Below are 17,580 nucleotides of genomic sequence, written 5' to 3' on the forward strand. Positions count from 1 at the left end.
CAGCTTCAAGCCTTTACAACTTCTCCGTTTCCTTCTCGGGGTTTTGTTTGGATCCTCATTAGCTGACGAGCAGTCGCTGAAGTGACTCCTCGCCCCACAAAGAACACAAACAACGAAAAAGCGAAAACAGCACGACATGATAAACATTCATTGACAGCGAGTACAAGATAACTTCTAAATGAAGTGTTCAGCTCATTCATTAATGGAGGATACAAGTCTGAGCATTGTTAAAGTGGAAAGTTTTCAACTTTTTCTCGTTATTGTCGGCGCTACGGAAACAAACAAAATCTCAAACAGCAACAAAACAGAACACAGTTCATTTTGTTTTCCAAGATGACTTAGTTTTTTCTGTCATCGGTCAATGCCTAATACTGTAGAGAGCTCAACATTCTTTGGTATGTAGGAATATCTCTTCTATCTGTGCTTTTCACTTCCTGTTGAACAAAGATGTAAATGGGGCATGTTCATACTGGTGGCACATTTAAAGCAAAACTTATAGGGAACCAATCAAAACGCTGATGGTGTTATTATTCTATAGCCATCGGGGGTGGACATTATTCAAACACACTCAAAACAAAAACATAAGTTCTGTATTTAGACTCGTTTTTAAGATATATATACTTGAGCATCTTCATAGTTATCGGACAGCTACTTTGAAGATATAGATTATTGATTCATCAACAAAGAATTCTCATGTATTATTATAGTTTAAGTTACAATTGTATTGATTCCTTTGTGAACTTAACAAGCTACCTAGACATATTTAAAGTACAAAACTTTGATCAATTGATCAGTCCTTCTGAAACCAAATATTTGTATTGTCATGTGATTGTACCCGCATATCTGGTTCGTTATATAAAGTCGTTTTAGAAATGGCAATCAGACATTGGAGTTGGACAGCCATGAATAAACTAATGATTAATTACAGGACGCTGAAGATAAAACCCAGGACTTAATGCTCTCTCAGAGCTCTGGCTGGAGTCGAGTTTTGCACGTCAAACTACAAAGTGGATATCTGTGGATCAGCGTAATCCTGTTTTTTAATATCGTCATCACATGGCGCTCGTAAGTGCAGTTTGAGAGGCCTGACGAGAGTAAAATTCCTCGAGCAAACACAAGTCTGACTGTCGTTGGCTTTGAAGAAGATGATCACCTGCCAAAAATCCATATTGCAAATAATTTAAATGGTCCCTGTCAGCCTGCTTATCTTAGCAAGAAGCCAGAACTTTCCTTTATTAAGTTCCCTCATTTGTTGTTATTGGCCCTGAAGCACTAAAATGTGTCGCTATTGTGCGTCATGCAGAATCCATTTTGCAGTTTGACCCAGGTGTGTGCATTCAGCCTGTGTGTTTGTGTGTGTAGGACAGTCTGGGGAATATCGTGGCACTACTGTTGGTTTAATGTGTTTGGAGTTAATAACCAGATGAGTGGATGAGCCGGGGAGGAGGGGGGGGCGAAGTGAGAAATGGAGCAATTTGGCATTTTGTGCTGAAAGAGAGATAGAGATGGAGAGAGAGATAAAGACAGAATGAGACAAAGAGAGCCAGAGGGGTAAACAGAAAATGGTCCTTTTGCTAAAACACAACCTTAAGCGCCATGACGGGTTTGTTGCAGCCTGTGAGTGTGTGTGTGTTTTGGCAGGGGACACACTATGTCATTTATCTTAATGATACAGCCTGCCCACATGAGCAGCTGAGACACAAACACACTTAAATTCACACACATGCACAGAATAAGTTTAATGTCTTCATTAAAAGGCTATATCCGACATAAGTGAGACTGTGCGCAACATGACCTGGAAATCATTCAAAATATAACAATAACAAGATAAATCAAAAGAGAAATAAACGCCTTGTAATTGAATATGAATGGAAAAGACTCATTACGCTTGTGGAGGGGAATATATAGAGCATTTTAAAGGGCGAAAACATGAAATTACTCTCTGATAACCATGCAAATAACAAAAAGGCACAACTAGGAATGAGAGATTTATAATTGTTTTAACATTACCAATATTAAAAGGTGACATTTTTGTAACTTGCATGTTAACCTTGATCAGTCAAATGACAGAAATATAATGTCTTAAACTTTCTTGCTCAAATAATCGTTGTTTTTGTGTACATAAGAGATGAATTAGGGATTATATTAGCCATAACATCTGTATTCAGTGTTATATGTAGAAGTATAATTGTTTTTCATTATTAATATCAATTCAATTCAAATATAGACTAAAAACATGAGTGGCTGATACTAGCTAAAAAATATGACTCACTGTCTGTATTTAGGTAAACATTTTTGATTCTTGTACTTAATTTGAGTATTTTCATAAAAGTAAATGTAGTTTTATAGAAAATAATGCCAATTTCAGTTGAAATGACACTGGTCGAAAAAAATCCCATTTAGTTGTTTCTTCAAATCGCTCAGCTCTCGCCAAAATCAATAATCTGTGAAATATTCTCATTAATAAATATCTATTTTCTTTCCTTTGTCGCTGGTTACCGCAGCAGAAAAGTGATTCAAGCTACAGCCAGAACATCATGGCTGAAAAGAGGAAGACAAAAGGGCAATCTGCAGAAAAATCAAACCTTCAGAATGTGAGAACAGAGACAACACGCCGCCACCCACACAGCTTGATTGACAGCTGCTCTCTGGGGAAGCAAGCGAGTGTTTAGCACCAAAGATAGACACAAAGAAAGAGTTCCCCTTTAAAGTGCTGCAATAAATGTTCCTCGCTTCTGCTGCCTTGAAAACAAAATGTAGATCAATACTGGCCCCTGAGAGGTGATTGGAAATACATTTTACATCAACCATCTTTTTTTAAATCTTGAAATGTCATCATGATGGCTGAAGAAACACACAGCAATGAAGATTTGAAGGTAAAAGGCCTGGAGATAAACACATGACGAGATTACAGCCATTTGCTTTTCGATCACTGCTCAGATGAGAATATCGCTGCCTGGGACAAACAGCCGTCCAATGGCAGACATCCGCTTTGAAAGTGCGAGCCAACTGCTTCCTCTCGCGACGCTGTGGCAACGCCGAGCAAACGCTTTGCAGTCCAAGACAATTATCTGCTCTAATGGATTCAGTTGAGACCGAGCTGACCTGAGACCGAGGACTAATTTATTTCATTCTTTTCCTAAAGCAGAGCGGCCAATTATATCGCCTTAACTAGGCGTTAGCTCTTTTAGCCGACTACCGGGGCCCAATTAGAGAGCTGCTGCAGCTGGATTTTAATGGGAGACTGTGCGTGTGGATTCTTGGTGTCTTTTCTTTCCCTCTATGTTTACACTTTTGCATGCCTCAGCGACACACAGAGTTGCCTGGTTATGAGCGAAGTTGCAGTGCTTGAATTTTTCTTTCGGGGTCAGCCAGAAAGCGGCTTTGATTTCCGGGGGAAAAGTGTTTCTCTGCAGCGAGGGAGAGAGGATTTGGAGGGGGTAGCGGGGGTGACATTGGTGTTTTACCACCAAAAGTAACCAGTGGATTGTATAGATTTGCGAAGTGGAGCCATTCCTTCGCTGACAGGATTAGAGCATCCGCCAAATGCCCGTCAGACATGCGGCATTGTTTGAAGCCATCCACTCATCCTCTCGCTATTTTTCCATCTGACAATCTGTTCTTTATTGCGCTGTCAAATCCAAAATGTGTTCTCTGTCATTTTCCCCCCCCTCATCGTTGCTGTCACTCAGAGGCTCTTTGACACACATCAATTATACACATTGAGGGGCATTTTTACAGCGGAAAAAGGAAAAAGTGGGAGAGGGCTAAGAAATTGAGAGAGCATGTATCCCATGCCACCCAGAGGCCTGAGCGAGCAGTAATTGCAGCGGTGTAGTTAATGTGGGTCAGCGACTAAGTGGAACCCCAGGGGTCAGAAGGAGTATGGAGGGGAAGGAAGAGTGATGGAGGGAGAAAGAGGGAGTCAGTGTGAGAGCTGCAGGCAGCCTCGGGTGGAAGGGCTAAGGGTGACGCTCTCTGATACTCCCCCCCCCCTACTCCTCTATTTTTTCTCCCCTTTTAATAAACTATTCTGCCGGACTGCAGGGCATTACTCCTTTCACTCTCCTCCACCTACACTTGCCTTTTTCCTCCCCTCCTCAGTCCGTGCTGATTCAACCCGGAACATGTGAATACTGAATATAACAGCTAACAACCTGCAGGTTCGGACCTGCAGGTTGTTAGCTGTTATATTCAGTTTACAGGAATGAAAAGCAGAAAAATATGCCACGAAACACAAAAAACATGTTCATTCTTTGAGACTTTTTGGACTCTGATCAAGAAAAGCTAAAACAGAAACAATTTCTATGTCTTAAATAGCAAAACATGTTGAGAACATTTGTGATAGCACAAACCTGAATGTTCATACCATCAGTACCATTGTACCAAGGCTAGATAAGCTAATTGATGTAGAATGTCAGACTGCATGACAGAGTTTTTCAAATTAAATATAAAATAAATTCCTGTAAATTGATACAAACCTGCCCAAGAGCAACCAGAATACCCTCGTGACTTTCATTTTGTTAACAAATCGCTTGAAATTGCAACTTGAATATCAAATAATCCGTTTCTGGCAGTATTTCAATGATAGTCCAGTATTTATTTTAGATCATTGACAATTTTAAAAGCCTTATATTCAGGTGATTCCTGCCTTGTTCAGGGCTTTTAACCAGATTTGGTGAAATGTGTTTCCAAAGCCACCTATCAAACACATTTCTGCATTTTAATATTCTCTTGTCAGATTCCAGTGCTAATGAGGTATTAGCCTCTTAAACTCCAACAAAAGAAAACAAAAAAGGCTAAATAAAAAAGCACAAGAATCCAATTAAACATTTGCCTTAAAAGCAGTGAATGTCTCTGAAACTGAATGACATGGGACTGAAACCCAGGCTAATGAAAGTCTTTTACATAGATTAGTTGCTGCTTAAGCTAAGATGACCCATGCACCTGTTCTCTGGCAGGGGGCGAATGGAAGTTCAGTTTTTAATGGAAAATTACAAGGGAAGAAAAGTGTTAACTAATGAAGTGAACAAAGAAAGTAAGGCTGGAGTGCAGGTTGCCACCTCCGAGGCACTGGTCTGATAATAATGATCAGAGAAAACACTGCCTTAGTTTAAAGGCGTCCTATCATGCAAAATGCACTTTTTGATGTCTTTTATACATAAATGTGTGTCCCCGGTGTGCCAGGGAACTCACAAAGTGTCAGAAAATAAAACCCTCTCTCTTTTCCTCCCTACCCACATCTCTAAAAACGGGGGTACAACGGAGCTGATCCAGATTTGCGTCCGATATGACGTAATATCGGAAATATGGGCTGGCCTTACACCCACGGCCCTATCAGAAACGTCGCTATCAGAAACAATGCGCAACGTGTTTTGGACGTAATATGGTCTTTATTGGCAAGCATCGCTAACACTCAGAGCTAAGCTGTACTGGAGAGAGTATGTGTAAAAAAAGCAGAAAATAAAAAAATTAACAGGGCTGAAATAGAGGGATATGAGGGATGTCTAAAATGCATGATCTGTTTGGTATTTTCCTCAAAACACATCATAGATATGTTTTTTATATATTTTTATATATCCGATACCCATAATATGTGCCTAAAAATAGCATGATAGGAGATGTAAAAAGAAAATATCAACCTGAAATACCTAAACATGAGTGAACGCCCCTCGGCTCCTATGCTGAAGCCCGGGGTCGACGTGTTGTTGGAGGGGGAAGATGTGTTGACAGAGGAGGGTGCCAAGGGTATGTCTCAGTCAAAGGGCCCCCCCTTCAGCCGCCATGAAGCATTTATGAACCGGCATCTCCCTCCTCTGCTCTCTATTCCACTCACAACTACCTCTTCTCTCGTCCTTTTAGTATCGCAAACACTCCCCCCTTCTTTCCCACATCCTCTCCTTCTGTCTCCCTGCTATACTCTTCCTGTTACACACACAAACATCAGCGTCTTGATAGATTTTTCTCTACTTGGAGTTTGTGTGTTTTTGAGTGTCCCTCCTCAACAGCAGAAGCTCAGTGTATCTCCCAGTTCTGAGCCTCTCTCGGCCTTCAGGTAAATGTTTGTGCTGCGAGAAAAAAAACAGACACATGCACACAGATTGATGGAAAGAGCTTATTCATGGCAGTCTGAACAACCTTTTTTTTTAGTACTTGTTCAAGGTTGTCGTACATATCTCTCTAAATAAAAAAGCACACACGCTGACACAGACTGAAAATAATATGCAAGCTCTTATTGGCTTGCAGTGTGTGTGAGCTGCAAGTGTGCTGACTCTTAAACAGGTGGGACTGGAACACTGAAGGGAAAGTGTTTGTGTGTGTGTGTGTTTAAGTGTGTGTGTGTGAGGTCCACTCCACTGCTCTTTGATCCTCGTCTTGACAGCCCACCACCTGGGACGATCCGTCACATGGCGCATGGCTCCGGGGCCCGGCTACACCGCGGGAATCACAACACACAGCGGCTAACGCAGCGCTAACAGCTAACCTCCCCCACATTATACACTGTCAGGATCGCTAATGCTAACGCTGAAAGCTAACCCTCCCATGAACAGATATGGCAAAAATGCCTCTGGAATCATAATTCACAGGGCGTAGCTAGAAGCTAAGACTAATACAGGACTATTGGAAATGCTATTCGCACACAAGGGGCCTAACACAGTTGCAATTTGAATTATAATTTGACTAAAGACCCACTTTATGTGTTTAGAGCTGCACAATTAATGGAAATGTTATTGAAATTGCAATATACAAACTAGTCCAATATTCCAACCACAGGAAGCACAATATTATTCGAACCGCAGGAAGCTCTTGCTAAAGGCTTAATATATTTTAAATGGTAGATGGACTGTACTTATATAGCGCTTTATCAGATATTTTCGACCTCTCAAAGCGCTTGACATACTACGACCCATTCTCACCTCATTCATGCAGCAGTAACACTTGCTCTAGGGAAGATAACATTCATACACATTCACACATCGTTGGCCATAGGGAGCGACTCAGGGTTAAGTATCTTGCCCAAGGATACATCGACATGTTGACTTCACTAGCTGGCATCGAACCGACAACCTTCAACAACAGTCGCCCTGAATGTTTGAAGTAATATGGAGCTGCAGAGACATCCCGGCCTGCAAGACACATTCTACAGACCTAACAAAATATATATCTTTTTTTATGATCTTCTTAAAAAGTAATCGCATGATATGTTTTTCAATCATAATGATAACAAATTATCAATCCCTCCATCTTGAATTATATTGCAATAGCAGTGTGGGCCTTATACACACACATGGTACACCTGCACACTCTCACTTTTCTTACTCACCTCTCTGACAACTTCGTCACTCTCTTCTCAGTTTGGTTTCACCTGTTAGGAAGTAACAGCTTGCAGTTTTACAGTACGGTCGTTATTAACTATGCTCCATTCAGCCGTGCCACTTGTTATGGAGGGAAAGCTGCTTAAATGGAGTGCAGACAGCATATTAAGTGGCAGGTAGGAAGTTTTATTTCCATGCACAGATAATTAAACATTAAAAGATAGTAGAGATCAACTTTAGCAAAACTTTTGGGCATTAGCAGAGACAGTTTAGTACTGTTTGCATTTGGACTAACCCAGAAAAAGGAGCACCTATTAGTTCCTGGAAATGTAACGTAGCATAAATTAGAACTAAAATATGTTTTTCGAGTACTTTGAAAATGTTTATCTTGCGTTTTCGTACATTTACTTTTATACTTCTCTTCTACAATATTAAAAAAAAAGAGGGAAAACTTTTATCTGACAGCTGGAGCTCCTTGGTAATTTGCAGTTAAACATTTCACATTTAATTGAATACATTTTGAACATTTATGTTGTTAGGAAAAAATTCTACAAAAAATATCTTTGTTTCATTCAATCACTAAACATCATTCAGATTATTGTAACACTTTTTTGTAGATGAAATAGGTTAGGGAATTAGTAATGTATTCCAATATGAAAATATAAAGGTAACGTTTCAGATTTTAGTTTTGAGCATTTTCATTTAAACTGATTTTAATAATTTGAAAAAAGGGGCCATTCCTCACCCAAGTTCTTTCAACTTTTTTTTTTGTAATATTCTTTTAGTATTGCTTTAACTTGTAACTTGACTTTAAGATTTAAGAATTTCCATACCTCAGTTCCTCAACCTTATCTTTAGTGAGTCCAGTCATAATTACGCAGACCAAAGATGAAGCAGAGCTGCCAGAGATCTACACTTTTTAGGACCCAATTTAAATTTGTAAGTGTAAAAACCATATAAGTTTGGTGACCTACATGGAATAAATTGTATACACATTCGCCCAGTGATAGTCAGCCAGTCGTGACTTATTTCCCGTCTTATCTCCTTGCCTTTAACTAGGAGAAGCTGGTGTGAAAGTCTCGCTTGGTAAATTAATACTGATAGTAGGAGTGGGGGGCTTAGGGTTTAGTGAAGTGACACCCTGCCTTTCACGCTGGGGGTCATAGAGGAAAAACACTAAGCTGGGAGTTATCCCGCTAATACACAGGCACTGCAGCTTCTGAATCACAACTCCAATCACGTTGCTGACGCTAGGCGAAGGGCCAACTCTTCAACAGCCGTGGCACCCAGAGGACACCCCAGGAATTCAGATCCATTACGCCCCCAGCCCCATCAAAGGGACGCTGGGATTCGGGATGCCAAATCCGCACCAGATGCTCACTGCTGGATTTCACTAAGATGCACTGCAGGGCGAGTGTCAGAGGGGCCGATGTCTGCGATGTGGGCAGCGAATCCGACGCCAGTACGCCTCATTCACACTGTGTTTATTTGTCCCATGAACACAATGGAGAGGAAAACAAAGCAAAAAGAATGGCGCACTTGGCTCATCTCTGGATAAATAAATACAAACCCAAATGGAGAAATTAGCAGAAGTTGGAGGCAGGAGGTCCAAAACAAATGTACTTGCATATCTTCCAGTGGATCACCTGTAGATTAACCTAGCTCACCAGGTTATCAAAAACTGATTATGGTGGTTAAAAGCAATGTGTTCCAGGTGCATAACGCCAAACCTCTTCAAAAGAGAGTAACTGTTGGAGATTTCCCTATTTTCTTTGTGGCATTTTTACAATTTCCCAAATAACCAACCAACTTTGGAAGCATATTCTGACATCAATGTGCATGTAAAACAGGTTTTATTTCAGGTAAATAGAGGCAAATATACCTATCTATACCTATCTATGTTGCCTTTCAGTTGTTAGCATGTTCATAAAGCCGTGGTTATTGGGTTTCCCCCCCGAGTTTACAAGTTAAAAGGTAGGTTGAAGACCTTCCAGTTCTGCCACGTTCTGTAAGAATGTGTAAATGTAGTGCCTTAGTCACTTCAATGTGTAACTCAATTCAAGAGACTTTATCAAAAATACTTGCCTACATTATGTGTATATGTTCAAATACATTTATGGGCCTCCAAAGACTAATGTTAGTAAAAACTCTTGTTTCACATTCTGCGCCTCTGCAGAATGAGGCAGCTTTACAGTCAGAGATAGATGCTTTGCTTAAGGTCATGCCATCACTTCAAACCCAGCTTTCCATTGTTCCTGATGATGCATGGTGAATCTCAGGGCTTCCTATTTGTTCTTCCAGTGAATCCTCAATATGTTATAGTTGGCTCAAACCTCATCCTTCCTCTGCAGTCCTGTGTTATGATTCCCCTCTGGCTGTTAGAAAAAGAATGTCAAAAGTGTCAAGAGGACATAAATACAGAGTCCATACTGTGACTTTTACAATGTTTCCAACCGCTGCTTTTTATGTGAGGGGAAAAATCACACCTCTGTGTCTGGCCTAAATATCCCCCCTGCTGGTTTTTGCCTGACTGTGCAGGTTTGCGTGCTGACCCAGAATGACCCGCAGCCGCGGAGTTTCAGCCCCACTCTGCAGGGATTACACACAGATTAAAGAAGAGGCAAATCCCTCTCTCTCCTTCACTGTGTTTGTGTGTGCATTTCCACTGTAGCCTGCTGTGTGTGAGTGAGTAAGCAACTTAGTCAGCTTTTGCTTGGTAATTTTCTGGTTCACAGGCAAGGTTAAACCGGGCGAAATTTAAAAGAAAAATGTGTTTTTTTTACATCCTGACTATCAGACTCATGAAATATATTGATATAAATAATATGAGGTGCTGCTGACTCAACATTCTTATTTTCCTTAACGTTTTACCTTCTTCTTCAAGTCGTTCACCTGCAATTAATTCAATCAGTGTAAGTTACTTAGAAGTAAGTCTTTAAATTAGCCAGACTCTCGTGGGTGTGAACTAGTTAGCTGGGAGTGTGTGAGCACTAAATAACTGAATAAATACTTTCTTCAGTGAATGAGCGCAACTATTCACAGATTACTGGAGGATTAATGAAGAGGCAGCACTTCCTCTTCCTCTGTGTATTTGTATTGTTCGTGTTTGTGCGCATGTGTTGCTCTGTGCGCACACTTCCTCGAGGCTCTAGTCATCAGCGTTGAAACAAATCCAAAAGCTCTCTCCCTCCCTCTCCGTGAGGATGTGTCGCCCTTAACATTCACTCGGCGTCTGCCAGTGTCGACAGGTGATGCCAAGCAGATGAATAGAGAAAATGCTCTTTGTTGCTCCTTATGCTCACCCCCCTTCTCTCTTTTTCTCTCTCTCTCCCCAGGCTGCTGTTTTGTCACGTTTTACACAAGGAAAGCTGCCCTTGAAGCCCAGAATGCACTGCATAACATAAAGACCTTAACAGGGGTGAGTGTTTGTCCTGGATTCTCCTCTGCCGACTTTTTCCTCTAATCACACACTTACAGCAGCACCCTGAGGCGGCCCCGCCCCTGCACAACGTGTGTGTGTGTGTGTGTGTGTGTGTGTGTGTGTGTGTGTGTGTGTGTGTGTGTGTGTGTGTGTGTGGTGTGTGTGTGGTGTGGGTGTGTGTGTGTGTGTGTGTGTGTGTGTGTGTGTGTGTGTGTGTGTGTGTGTGTGTGTGTGTGTGTGTGTGTGTGTGTGTGTGTGTGTGTGTGTGTGAGAATACACTGGTATGAGCATCAGTGTCTTGCAGTGCATTTGCAAGCGTTTGAGTGAGTAAGTGAATACAAGTGTGAGCAGGTGAGCTACTGGCTGCAGGTGTGAGTTTGTCAAACAATTTAGCCCATGATAAGGGTTTTTTAAGTTGAAGGATGGATGAATTCCTTTTAGCTGCTTCACTTCTACAGTAGGTTTCTGATATTGTCGTGTTGGCTCACTCTCGCAGTTTCCTGGCTTACTGGGATACTAAAACTGAGCCTTAAAGTGAAAACACTCTATTATTTTGTGTGTCCTTAGTTAATTTGTCAAACAAAGCGCAAATGATTTAAAAGATGAATGTGGCTGCTTCAGTCTTATGGCGCATTTCCACCATGGCGCGGAGCGCGGTTTAAGCGTGCCGTGTCGTGCCGTGCCCGTTTTTGGTTGCGCTTCCACTAGGCCTAGTTACGGCCCGGCCCTCTTTTCTGGCCCGACAAAATTGTGGTTCTATCGGGGCCAACAAACAGGGCTGAGTATGCTAAACTAGAGAGAGCGTCGCTGGCAAGGGGGCTACAACTACAACAAGATGGACATATTTGACCGTGATTTAATTGTAATACACGTTTCAAAATGATGCCGAAGTAACAACATACTGATACCGGTTAGTAAAAACCATGAATTAATGCTTTGACAAGTCTGCAGACAGACGGCAGGCGAAAAACCTTTTAAAATGCGTGTGTTCTAGATGGAGATTGGCTAAGCTAACGCAGTATATGCTCCGACCGTCCACACTCACAACAACGGCCTATACAGATATAAATAAAGCAGCGACTGTATTCGCCATGACACAGGCAGTCTGTGGTGTGTACTTGTTTAACTTTTGTCGAGTTTCTGAACATATATAAGGAGCTGTGAGCTCTGAGTGCTAACAGCTAACGGCTGTGTTGTTTTTCTGGGGTTCTCATTGAAGATGACGTCACGGCTCCGCCTACACTGCGTTACTATAGTAACTACCCCAGTTCCTAAACTGTAATGGAAGCGCAGCATGAAGTGAGCCGGCCCTGTTAAGGCCCAACGCGGCCAAGCAGTACCGAGCGTGGCCGAGGCCGACCGTGTGGTGGAAATGCGCCATAAGTCTCCATATATTGTACGTGATGACTACAACTCGTCAAATATTTAGTATCAGTACTGTTATTGTATAGTAGCTCTTTTTAATTTCACGGATGGGGTCGGATTTACAGTACAGTAGGACGAATCTCTGAAAAACATTAGTTTAGGAAACATATCTTTACAATAATATCTTTAGAAAATGTTTTCGAAATGTGTTTTTTGGAACCACCCATCCATCCCAACCTGATTTGGTTTACAAATTGAGTGCGCTAAGTACAGTGCACGTCTCTTAATGTATGACTGTGAACAGTGCGTGAGATCAGCCTGTTAAAGGACCTGAATTAACGCCAGATAACTTCATATGGTATCATTGAGACCCTGCTCTACAGCACAATTAGAGTTTATAAACACTTTAAGAATTGTGTGTTTGTGTGTGTGCTAATCTGGAAACGTGCACACGAGCTTGCCTCCAAAGCCAGGTGTTGATGCTGTGGTATTGCCTTTCTTTCATGCTGTCTGCTCTTCTATTGTTGCCCAGGAGAGCAATACAGGAAGTGTTTGCTCGTGCTTTCTCTCTCTTAGCCCTGGGTGGATATTTAGAGGCCCCTTAGATCCCCTCTGCTATGGCTATTGGCTGCTTCCCCGCCTCTCCTCTTGGCTGCGCCGGCTAACTGGAATCTCATCAGTTGAGCGCCTTTGCTTCTGTGGGTTGGATCAGCGGATAGCCCTCCTGGGCAGGACAGGGTGTATACTGTGAATCCCAAAAGAGCCGTACGCAGGATTTGTGCTCCGGTTCACGATTTTCCGAGTTCAAACTTGTTGTTTTTGCACAGAGTCACCGTGTTAATTGCTGGTGGAAGAAGAATGTGGTTTGTGTTCCTGTGCCGTGAGATTTAGTCACTTATCCCTTGTTGGAGGTGTGAAGCAGCCCTGGGGAGGACACATACTGCAGCACTTTCAGGATTATAGGAACATGAAATCGCCTTCGTCTACACCATAAAACCCTTCCTCCCTCTGCTCCGTCTGGTCATCCCTCCTACTCACTAGCTTCTCTCCTGCGGCATCTCTATCTGGTTCTTATATGTGGGGCTTTTTCTTTGTCTGGTCCTAACACATCTTGATTGTCAAGGAGAAATAGCGAGTGCTGCATAGGGCATAGATTGATTTGACTGATATTGCAATGGAGATCAGTCATGATATTGGAGGGATTGATCATTTTGGAATCATAATATTCATTATATATATGAAATGATTATGGTGGGATTTCCTTTAAGAGGATCTGTACCAGACAAATATATGTTGTCAAGTAGAAAACGACTTGTAGGCCGGGATATAGCTGCAGATCCACAATAGTGCAATCAAAATGATATTTGAACACATATTTAGCATTTAACAAATATTGTGCATCAAGCTATTTAAGTATTGCTCTTTTCCATATTGCAATTTTGTTCAGATAAAACAAAAAGTGCAATCCTAGTGCTGCACTTGGTCAAAATAAACAGTTTTGGTGGTGCTTAAGTAAAGAAATATAAGGAGTTCTTCAGGGAAAGGGTATGGAAACACAATGAAGCTCCAGATCATTCGAGGACCATGTTTTAAGTCTGAAAAGCATCCGTTATTTCATTTGGATTGCAGTTGCTTGCGAGGCTAGTATCAGAGTGGGACAGATACAAGTCAAAGGGTTCCTTAATCTTTAACAGCTATAATTAAATGCAATGATTTTGTTAATGTTATTAAGTTCGCTACAACTGAGTAGTTCCTTCCCAGCTCCCTATCAGGTCTGTTTGTATCATGAAAGGCAATACCCAAGCTTGTTCTAATAAACCTGGTATTGATAATAACCATGATTTACTGTATGTATGAAAGGTTTAAACATCAAAGTAAGAAGCCTCAGGTCTCAGCTTTGAGATTAAATGCTTTATTACTTGAAGTAATGGAGTGTTGAGTGTCCAGTAAACTCCCTTTTATTCTTGGCAGTGCTGAAAAGCTTCTGAGAGCAGAGAAAATTAAAACTGTCCATTAAAACCCGGACGACATTGATCAACAGCACAATATGTACTTTATTAAACCTTCATCCAATTCATCATGTGGGAACTGGACTACACTGACTGGCTGACATCCCATTTTTAATAAGCGTGCGAGTATTGATACGCGGATATACACCGGCACTGAGGAGGAGCATTAAATACAGTACACTAGCAAAACACTGGATCAATAGTGGCATAATGACACATCATTAAGTAGTCTGCGGAAGGTTATACATCGTTTTTGTTTTAATTCACCTCAGCATAAAATGTAGTAGTGAATTAATTTTAAGACAAAAGGGAGAGGGAGGAATTGAACGGGAATGATGGGCAGATGGACAGGAAAAAGATGACTAAAGCTCTCCAGCACGCTCCAGGGCAAAGCAATAAACGGGCCGCAGTTAAAAACCAATACCTGCTTATTAACTTCCCCACTCTCCTGGCTTGTAAAGAGCCAGCAGAACAATGTTTGTATTGGCACCCTTCCCCTCCCTCGCTCTATCTCTCCTCCCAAACCTAAAGGGGGACATACAATCAGAGTGGAAAGCTGGGCGGGGGCCAAATTGGAGAAATACAGGGGCATTGTACCAGCCGGCAGCCATGTTGGTTCAGGGCAGGCACATTTGAACGGCTGCCATTTTTTAGGAGGGCATTAAGGGAAGCGGACTGTGGTTAATGTGATCAATCTGTCCCTGTACGCCGCTGACGAGAGTGAAGGATGGAGATTCAGGGTTTTTCTCACAGGGTGACACGCAGGAAGGAATCAGCAGCAGACATTATCTCCTGCTGCTGCTCCGCCTCTTCACATCTCTCTCCATCTCTCTCCAGCTGTCGGTGCTGAAGCTTTATCAGCCGCCCGACAGTGCACTTTTACCAAACGTATGCATACGTGATGTAACGCATGCATAAAGTGTATATTCAATAACACACATTCACTTCATACTTCAGTGATACAGTTACGTTGTCAAAATGTATACAGGCCAGAAGTGGAGCTGGATTATGCTTTGCTAATGGTTCTTTTTTTTTTTTTGTGCTGATTTAAAGTGTCATCCTTCACACCAAATCATTGGCATTGTGGTGTGGTTTGTTGAAACAATCCCAGAGAATACCACTTTTAGAGTTCTATTTTGTGCCAAATTAGCATTTTAGATCATATTTTCCGTAATAAAAAGCAGAATGAATCCATATGACATGGAGTGTTTTCAATGAAGCAAAGAAAACAGCTTTCACTGAAGTTGTTGCTAATGACCTGCTAATGAAGCACCGGGGGGGTCGGAGACTAAGTGTGTGTGTCTGTGTGTGTTGCCTGGAGAGCTGTGTGTTCATCTCTCCAACTCTAATAGCACTGGTGAGGTCTAAATATGCACACACACACACACACACACGCACACACACACACACACACACACACACACACACACACACACACACACACACACACACAACCCAAACCATAACCCATCTATCGACGAAAAACATGGCCTGTACCCCTGGAGCGATTTAAAGCAATAAGACCCAACCCCTGCTGCATGGGCTGATCCACAACCCTGCATGACTTTGTAACACACACACACACACACACACACACACACACACACACACACACACACACACACACACACACACACACACACACACACACACACACACACACCCTCACACTTTTATGTGCACACAAGCATACTGTATGCCCCGGCACATTCTGAGTTTATTACATTACATTTGTTCTTTTTCACCCCCTTTTTCTTTCTTGTTTTCCCCCCTCATGATCCACTCGAGACACAACACACACGCTGAGTTTCACACACACGCTGAGACACACACACACACACACACACACACACACACACACACCAACAACAACATAACACACGGCGAGTTAAAGCCTGTCAGACAAGGTTGTTTGAGATTTTCCACTAAATTGAACTCTTTCATTAGTGGCTGACAGATGTCTAAATGCCCGGTATCTCTCCTCTTTCTCCCCCCCCCCCCCCACACACACACACCCGGCGCCCGCCAAGAGGGCCCCGAGGCCGCTGTTCTCCGTCTGAAGCTGGGTGGAGGGTGGAGGGGATGGAGGAGATGGAAGGATGAAGGGAGGGGTGTGAGCTAATCTAGGACGTGTCCTCTGGAGCGCCCTCCAGCCTGGAGAAGTTCAGTCCTTTATCTGCGATTTTCTTTCTTTTCTCACTCCCTCTACCTCTTGCCCTCCCTGCATCCTCACCCTCTATCTCTCTTTCTCTCTTTTGTCCTGTTGAATCTCTCCTTCCATCTTTCTCCCTTTTCATTTCTCTCTTTCTCTTTTGTGAGGAGGGATGAAAAGCTCTTTGATTCACAGTTTCTCTCAAGGATATTTCTTTTCTGACAGTAAGGCTGCAGGGAGGGGGAGGGTGGGTAATCAGGGTTTTTGAAGGGGTGTGTGGGGGGGGGGGTGGAACGTGGATTGTGTTGGAGGCTTCAGACGCGATCAGTCGAGCCCCGTCCTCCATGTGGGCGGATCAGAGCGTTTGTCGAGCGCCAAGCTTGATAAGAAGCGTGGGGCTCATTAAAAGCTACCGTCGAACTGAGACCACACACACACACACACACACACACACACACACACACACACACACACAGGTCCCCACCTCCCTTACCTTTCTGCTGGTGAGATAATTAGTGACGCTCCACTGCCAGAATACAAGGCGCAAGGATGTGCTCGTGCAACCGGAGGCACATGAAAGGCCGCTCATCAAAGCAAGGTTAAGGTTTAAAAAGCAGCAATTTATAATCCAAAGATACAAGTCATTTAATCGGTCATTTATTATTTCAAGTTAGTGGACAGGGCTAGAGACAGAAGCACTGACTGTAAGTGATAATGTGTATTATCATTTTCAATGATGTGAGAAATCGTTTTCTTTCATGCAAAAGCCCCTGTGGTCTGAAGAGTGTGACTGTTCCCGCCTTTGAAGGGAACTAGTGAGCATGCTTGAGAAATATTAAAGAACTGTGGCTCCTCGCATGTGTGTACTATAAGTCTAAATCTTATTTAATTTCACTGGTGACATTCATTTTTGAAAGTTAAGCATTTATCTAAGAAGACTTGATCCACAACTTAGGGTTAAACTACGTGTAAAACATTATCTTTACACAAGAACCTAGATATTATTGCTGATGGATAGTAATCCTACACGCCAAGTCACATTTTTATTAAAGGTCACCTATTATGCAAAATCCACTTTTTTATGTCTTTTATACATAAACATGTGTCCCCTCTGTGTAAAGAGATTCTGAAAGTTGCAGGACAAAAGATCCGCTCACTTTTTGTCCTGATCCATTTCTATAAAAACCTGTCTGAAAATGAGCTGATCAGATTTTGGCCACTTTATGATGTCATAACGTTTTTTTGGCTTGTGTAACCATTAGCCAATCACCAACCAAGGTAACCCCCCCCCACCTTATCACCTGAATCTCCTCCTAG

At 42.2% G+C, this 17,580-nt stretch overlaps 1 protein-coding gene across 20 annotated transcripts in view; it reads left to right on the forward strand.

Moving 5' to 3' along the window:
* The window catches only part of celf2 (cugbp, Elav-like family member 2), a 192,780-nt gene that overhangs the window by 113,857 nt on the left and 61,343 nt on the right, over positions 1-17,580 (forward strand). For all 20 annotated transcript variants that reach the window (XM_034133337.1, XM_034133338.1, XM_034133341.1 and 17 more), the window contains exon 4: positions 10,652-10,734. In XM_034133337.1, the coding sequence (XP_033989228.1) occupies positions 10,652-10,734 (83 nt within the window). The remainder of the gene's footprint in view (positions 1-10,651; positions 10,735-17,580) is intronic.

The sequence above is a fragment of the Trematomus bernacchii genome, unplaced genomic scaffold, assembly GCF_902827165.1.
Source record: "Trematomus bernacchii unplaced genomic scaffold, fTreBer1.1, whole genome shotgun sequence".
Taxonomy (NCBI): domain Eukaryota; kingdom Metazoa; phylum Chordata; class Actinopteri; order Perciformes; family Nototheniidae; genus Trematomus; species Trematomus bernacchii.